The sequence below is a fragment of the Aplidium turbinatum genome, chromosome 11, assembly GCF_918807975.1.
Source record: "Aplidium turbinatum chromosome 11, kaAplTurb1.1, whole genome shotgun sequence".
In the NCBI taxonomy this organism is placed as follows: Eukaryota; Metazoa; Chordata; class Ascidiacea; order Aplousobranchia; family Polyclinidae; genus Aplidium; species Aplidium turbinatum.
This window is the reverse complement of record NC_137482.1, coordinates 2,356,415-2,363,781: the sequence shown is the minus strand read 5'-3', so window position 1 is coordinate 2,363,781 and position 7,367 is coordinate 2,356,415. Positions and strand designations below refer to the sequence as shown.

Sequence of the window (7,367 nt, the reverse complement as noted above, 5' to 3'; positions counted from 1 at the left end):
ATTGAGTGAACAGAAATCGATCCCAATTCGTGTCATACCGAAGACTTTAAAAACAATACCGGCAATAGGCTGTTGTGATGACATCGTAAATATGATAACTTACCAAATTAAAAATGAACCTTTCGCTAATAAAAAGACCTTTGCTGTTGTAAAGCAACAAGAAATGAAACCATAACATTATTACGGCAGGTATTGCAACCCCACTTGTAGCTGTGAGCTTCATGGTGATGTAATAATCACAAATTGCACGCTTCAATAAACAATTAAAGAAAAATATAACTATGAAGAAATAAGTTAAAGCTAATTTAACCTGATGTCGACGTGATAGAGCTGCTGAATTATTTGGCCGTATCCTTCTGAAGGCTTTGTGAGTGTGACGTGATAATCGAAATGTGTACTGTCACAGTCTTGAGGGCAGTCACACTTTGAAGCATCAAATAAATCTGTAACATATTGTTGTGTTTTGTGATAGATAAGTTATGTAGCCTAGCATGTCGCATGCCATATTCTAAACTGATTATTCAGTTTCGGTATCAAAGCACGTTACAACGTTCGCGTTTTGTCGCTTTCACCTTTTTCTAGACGTCCGCCATGCTTGGCATATATTGTGTTTCGTTGCGATGGTCAGAAAAAAAACTTCATAATTAAAACAAATCAAATGTAGGAGCGGATCCAATACGTAGCTGGGAGGTCGATTTCAACAAACACGATGAAGTGCAGGTTTACATTAATCCAACCTTTAAAAAACAACACTCTGAATACAGTTAATTTTCAATATTTTATTGGGGGCAATCGTCTCAATCCTCTAATGTCGAAAATGGAAATAGTCAAAACATTTATGATATTTAGCCCAGCTACACGGTGGTTAAGCTCCCAACAAGATCAAACGGTGCTGGTTCGACTCTCGCGGTGTGCGCTTAAACAACATATATCCCGGACTGCTTTGCATTCAACGGCACATAGTGGATGGAATAGCCCACAGACAACAATACTTTAACAACTATGAAAACTTCACTGTGCCAATATCGGTAACCGGCCCTGCGTTAGTAGTTAAAAGCCTTTACAAGTATGAGACACTGCCAGGAACAACTTGTCAAAGGCTTTCTCAGTCCGAGGATAAAGATTCAAAAACCAGCCAAACCAATCAATTTACTAGGCTACATATTGCTGATCTCAAAGGTTCATAGATCAAAAAGCGTTAATGCTTTGTGCAACTTACTGGATTTATTTGAAGTGTATCGCATTAGTATATTGCAATCAGCTGATTGCTTGAATGTGCATGGTGTCGCTGTTCCTGGTAAGTACATAAGTTTACATCCGCACAGCGACACCATGTGATTTGCTTTGCACTCCAGCATACACCGCTCGTTTGAATATTCGGAAAAAAGTTCCAGATGTTTCGTACCACACTGCCCGTGAGGCGGTGGCTGAAATGAATGCATAAAAACACGTATTAAAATATGTAGGTTAATAGAAACCCAGATGATTATACATTTTACTGCTCAGTCCTGCGTGCCTTTTTAAACGTTGTAGCTATTAAGAAAAAGATGGTGTTCTGCACATGAGCATTGTTAAGGAGACAACTTCGTCCGAAATAAAATGCAAGAAAATTTTTGAACATTTTTATTGGAGGCTATATTTAACCTATTTAGTTATTACAAATTGATGAGAATTCAATTGATTTGATAAACATCCAGCAAGTGCATTGGGTCGTTTACCGTTGATCCATATTTTATCATGTTCAAAACCAAACAAAAATCCCTTTTCTGTTGCTTAAAATAAAAAATTGAGGAATAGTAAAGACAACTATAATGTGTGTACACAATATTTCATAAAATAAATAAATTATACCGCAAAGAAAAAAAGAAGATGATTAGAGTTGTAAGTGCACCTCGTAGGTAACTTCAAGCCCAAACCTAACAATTTACAATTCACATTGTTTAGCTTTGTTTAACCAACAGATGTTTCAAATGCATCCTTCAAACTTGTTAATAAAGCAGACTCTTTGCACTAGATATCATTCGCCCTCGTTGAACTGCGATTTTGTCATACGATCTTAACCAAGAGAAGCTGTAAGCTGTGTAAATTGTTAATCATTCAAGTATTTCATAACATGCTATTTTTCTCACCAAAATCTTCGTTTCTTTTCGAGACAGTATAATTTCTGAGTACAATCCAGGAAGTAGAGAAATTCCGTTTTCTTTCAATATATGCGGCTTTGTTCCTGATTGGTGAAGCGTGACGCGAAAACCTTCTTCCATATAATGTGGCCCGAGGGTCCATTCGTCCCTCTCAAAAACTCCAACGAGATTAAAGCCTCCCACTTGGCCTTGCATAAATGAAATGAAATAAACGTTGTAGACGTTGAATCAACGTAAAAAAACGATTGATTTGTTGTTTTGGTGTTTTATGCGCTATGATTGTATATATTTTATATGCTGAATTCCACAAAATATGTTAATTGCACACAGAGAGGCGATTGATTGTGAGAATTTTTAGTCATAATCTTTAGCCATAGTGGAAATGTAATCCTTGCAGTTTCGTATATATACGGAAATGTAATCCTTTACAAGTATACTTGTAAACCAATGGTTCCCAATCTTTTTTGAGTCGTTACTCAAATAACGCAGCAATTATAGCGTATCACCCCAGTATCGCTCATGATGGAGAACCACATATATTTTTAGCGTGGTTGCGATGCCGCGATACCCTCCCCAAAAAATTGCATATTACCCCCGGAGTGATTTACCATTTAATTTTGTAGCGTTGATGACATTTAAATAAAGCAACTAACAACTTACAGAAATTTGGATTAAGAAATAAAGTCAACAATATTTGATGACCTGAGTTATAGAACTACTTAATTTACATTTTTTGGAAATTGAATTTTTATCAAAATTATGTTGTAAAATGGTTAATGCTTGTCCCGACGTAAAACCTGATATAATAAACGGCCTAATTTTGCTATAACACACGCTGGTGTTTGCAAAGTAATAAAATATTAAACAACGTTGAAAGAAGTTTAACTTGATTTATCTCAGTAGTCGTATAAGGAGTTCTTGAACTCAGGTTTTCATTAGTAAAATATCTCAATTTTTTTCGATATACGCAAATTCATTACCAGCTGTGGTCTGGTACTTGGCTGCGTTGTCCATCCCGGGGTCAAAGGTCGCACATACTCCGAAGTCAGTAACGTGATAAGAGATAAGAGAATTGTTGCATGGTTTTCCTTTGTGCAAGCAGCTATAATAACCATATAATTATAATAACCATATTAGGTCATGACGATGTCGCCGCCAATGTGCGGGTTCAACTATGGCAGGAGAGACTGGCAGCCGGACCGACATTGGCCAATATGGAGCTCACACCCATGGAGAGCCTTCCTCCCGGAAAACGTGAACCGTGGAAGTATTGGCGATGCCTCAACCGCTTAAGAACTGGTGTTGGCAGATGTAAAACCTTGATGAGACACTGGGGGTATTCCATGGGGAGCACAAGTTGCAAATGCGGACAGGAGCAAACAATGCAACATCTACTCGAATGCCCTGACCTAAAAGCAAGGTGCTCTGCACAGGATTTGGCCGAGTTCAACGATAGAGCAAGAGCCTGCGTGATGCTCTGGGCTACGGCCGTGTGACACACGATGAAGAAGAAGACCATATAATTTATCGTTACTCCTAAAATCAATGTCAAGCAAAAAGCCACACAGAGCAATTTCAATTAAACAAAGTCACTTATACCGAAAAACAGAATTTTAACAATGGTTTGTTTCACGGTTGATAACATATCCTTGAAAAATTCTTATCTAAAGCGAATTATTGTGTTTATTTTTATTCTTGTTTACTGCAGTTTTCAAATCCGAGTCCGCACCCCGGACCCCAATCTCAATCTGGACTCTGTTTCTTTGGTTACAGTTTAAATGCACTACAGTCAGGGAATGGGATGGTATGGAATGGAAGATGGAATGAAATGGAAGACAGATTTTGGGATGGAAGATGGAAAATGTCAAGGATGGAAAGGAATGGAAGATCTTGATGATGGGATGGAAGACAATCTTCCATCATTCCATCCCAATTCCATCATTAACTTTCTAACGCTTTATCAAGACATGCAAAATATTACGTTGCTTGCTGAAATAATTCCAACGATACGTTCAAACAACAATTCAAACGGTAGCCTATGTAATCCTTAGGAAAATACTGCTGTTAAATTTTTAGCTTAAATTTAGCCTATGGTTTTTAGGTTTATTTGTGGCATATTCAAGGCGGAGATCACAAAATGTGAAGATGGAAGAGATTTCTGAGATGGAATGGAAGATAGAATGGAAGATTTCTAAGATGGAATGGAAGATAGAATGGAAGATTTCTAAGATGGAATGGAAGAAAATCTCAGAATGGAAGATGGCAAAAACGTCTTCCATTCCATTCCATCCCATACCCTGACTACAGTTGTCCGAAAGAGAAATTATAAGCAGACGAAATTCAGCAACAACAACATTGAATTTAACATGATAAGAGAAATAAAAATAACAAACGTTTTCGGCTATACATCTAACTTTTGTCAAGTCTTTGAGAAAAAATAATTCTACATTATTACGAATATCTAGAGTACAGACAACTCAGAAACAGCCCAATCATTTGGGAAAACTGCCTTTTGCTGCTCAAAATGCGAAATGATAGAGAATAGGAATAGGTTACACATCAAAACGGATCTAGGATTTTTTGAAAAAAAAAAAAATTAATTTGTAGTATTCAGAGAAGAAATGGCCAAATAAATTACGTATCAAGATGGATGTAAGCCATAATGAAAGCTCAACACGAGATAATTTACACGATGACTGTTAACAAATACTAGACTCCTCTGGAAACAATTGCCTGTTAAGGCCTGGATTAGAAGCTTCATGAACTTGAAACAAACTGTAATAAACAATCTCGAAATATTCCAATGTAAGCCTACTATGTAAACAAGATCAACAATTTCTGATGGGATCTTGGAGTCTTTCGGGATTGTTAGTTAATTGTATTGTTTTTCTAATGTATTAGAGTTTATTAAAGCAAATTAAACTTACAAAGAAAAATCGTAGTTAAATCCATGGTCTCTGAAAAATTGCTCAACATCAACCTCATCATAATCTTCCAGCCTCACTCCTTCTGGAAGGGGCATATCAGCAAAGACATGCCCAACCAGTTGTTGCTGTAAATCAGTTAACTTGCGTTTCCTGGAAACAAAGCAATATGGCTGGTCCAGGCATAATCATTAAAACAATAATTTTGTAAATAAGTGAAAAAACTCAATAACCAAAAATATATATGTTAGCAGGAACTATAGGCTAGTTTTGATAATTGGCTTTATTTTTTAATAATTAGATAATTTAAGGAACTTTTGGATAATTTCTTAATAGGGTAGCCTACCCATTTTCTGCATTCAAGGAAATCAAGAAACCTTAGCCGAATTGAGCATATGCCTTTGTATAAGTCTTTTTCGTATTGCGCATAATCGTATGAGTTTGTAAATAGGGCAAACAGAAAGGTGAAAACAGTCAAGTTAACTTACCTAAAATCTAGTAGACTATAAATAGAAACAAAGAACCAGAACTTGAGTATAGGGCTAGCAAATACTTTATGAACTTCAACGGAACTCGATAAAGTTTGCAACCACAAAGCCTAAGTTATTTATCTTTTTACCTATTCACTTAATGTTTATTGTCACATTTCGTAAGAAGAAAATAAATACTAACAGAATAAAAAGAGTTGCACAAAAAAACAAAAGAACTAGCTGGATTAGTAATTTTAAAACTGGTGAACACTCACATCAGTACGTTAAAGTTGCAAATTGTTATTGCTGGGAATTCACTCTTCAACTCAAATTGGGTACGAATCTTTGTAGCTGTGGGATACTCCAAGTAAGAGTTCAATGTTTGATAGAATAGATAAGTGCAGTAAGCTGTCCCACCGAGCACAATCAGAAGCCAGACTAACCTGTAGAAGAAAGCTAAAAATATTAAAGTAGTGAAACTTGCATAATTTATGCATAATTACGTATATGTATAATTTTAGTCCCTTTTTAGACAAAAAAAAAAAATTCAATGCTTTCAAGCAATTTTTTTTTCCCTATCACGGAATGCGCGTATCAGAACGCAATCATGAAACGCTTTTTTTCGTAACCTACAACGGCAGTTTCCAATACAATGCAAGAACGCTAGACACTTGAATCGAGTATAGCATCCGTTTTATTACCCTTTGGGTTGTTGTAAATCTTTTTTTTTTTGGTAAGGGAGGGGAAGTGGAAGAAGAACATTAAAGAAAACTGTTGGAAATAAAATGACGTTTGTCATTCAGAGGTCTCAGCTTCTAAAGTCCAGCATTCAGGCTACAATGTTTCTATATGGCTTGCATGATGCTTGCACAGCAAATGAGAATGAAATAAATTGCCCTTAAATTGGCATTTATTCATCTGATGTAAAGTTAATCCCAAAAGTTAATTCTTTTAGTTTGGGGGATAAACGACATGCAACAAGGATAATGACATGACATGCAACAAATACAATGACACGGTTATGTTTTTTGATTTTGCTAATTTAATTTGCACATTCAAGTAATTGAGCACACTTGAGTGCATCGGCAGTAAATCTGTTGACAGAAAACGACAAAAACTGCAATTTTAACTAGAAAAGAAAGATGCGTTTCATAATGAGTCATCTTCACTTGACTAGGGAACAACTGTTTTCCTAAAGCTCTTGATAAACTGCTACTACCACAGAGAATTACCACAAAGCTACGGCCACGTAGTTCCCCATAGCTGTGTTCCAAAAGCTCATAAAAACCGTTATTACAACGGCGAACCCGAAACTTAAATTGAAAAGGAAAATTTAATCTACACTGTCTTGTGAAATGTAGTTTCGGGAGAGAGAGTTTGATTTCTTGTACCAAAGACAGGCAATACACAACAATACAGCGGGGTGGAGCATTACAACAATATATTTTACATTATTTACAAATAGTTTAACAGTCAAACGTTTTCGGCTTAACTTAAGTTTAAGCTACTTGTGAAATAATTAACGATCATGCTGCTAAAAGTGAAACTCAATGTTTTACACAAGTTGAAATAAACAACCTTCGTGCTTGACTGATGTTCCTCATGAAGATGTAGCGCAGCCCATGCATTGTGACGTTGTCGGCAAACTGGAAAGTTTTCATCGTCATCGCTAGTTTCGTAACGTTTGACTCTTTTGTGAGGTCACCAAAATCGTCCAAGTCATCTTGCTTTGTGACGTCATAGTTAGGAGCAACCCAGTTGTCTTTTTTAACGGACATCACATCACAATCAATTTTTTCCTCTTTTACTTTTTCCCGATTTATAATTCTCAT

General features: G+C 36.2%; 1 protein-coding gene across 1 annotated transcript; it reads right to left on the bottom strand.

The window, feature by feature from the left end:
* Positions 1–300: 300 nt before the first annotated feature.
* On the bottom strand, positions 301–7,367 carry LOC145779697 (acid-sensing ion channel 1C-like). The gene is made up of 7 exons (XM_082591333.1): positions 7,114–7,367; positions 5,811–5,978; positions 5,069–5,218; positions 3,122–3,243; positions 2,130–2,329; positions 1,220–1,427; positions 301–443 (listed from the first exon to the last, which is right to left on the bottom strand). Exons 1-7 carry the CDS (start codon positions 7,365–7,367, stop codon positions 301–303), a joined length of 1,245 nt encoding a protein of 414 aa, XP_082447459.1.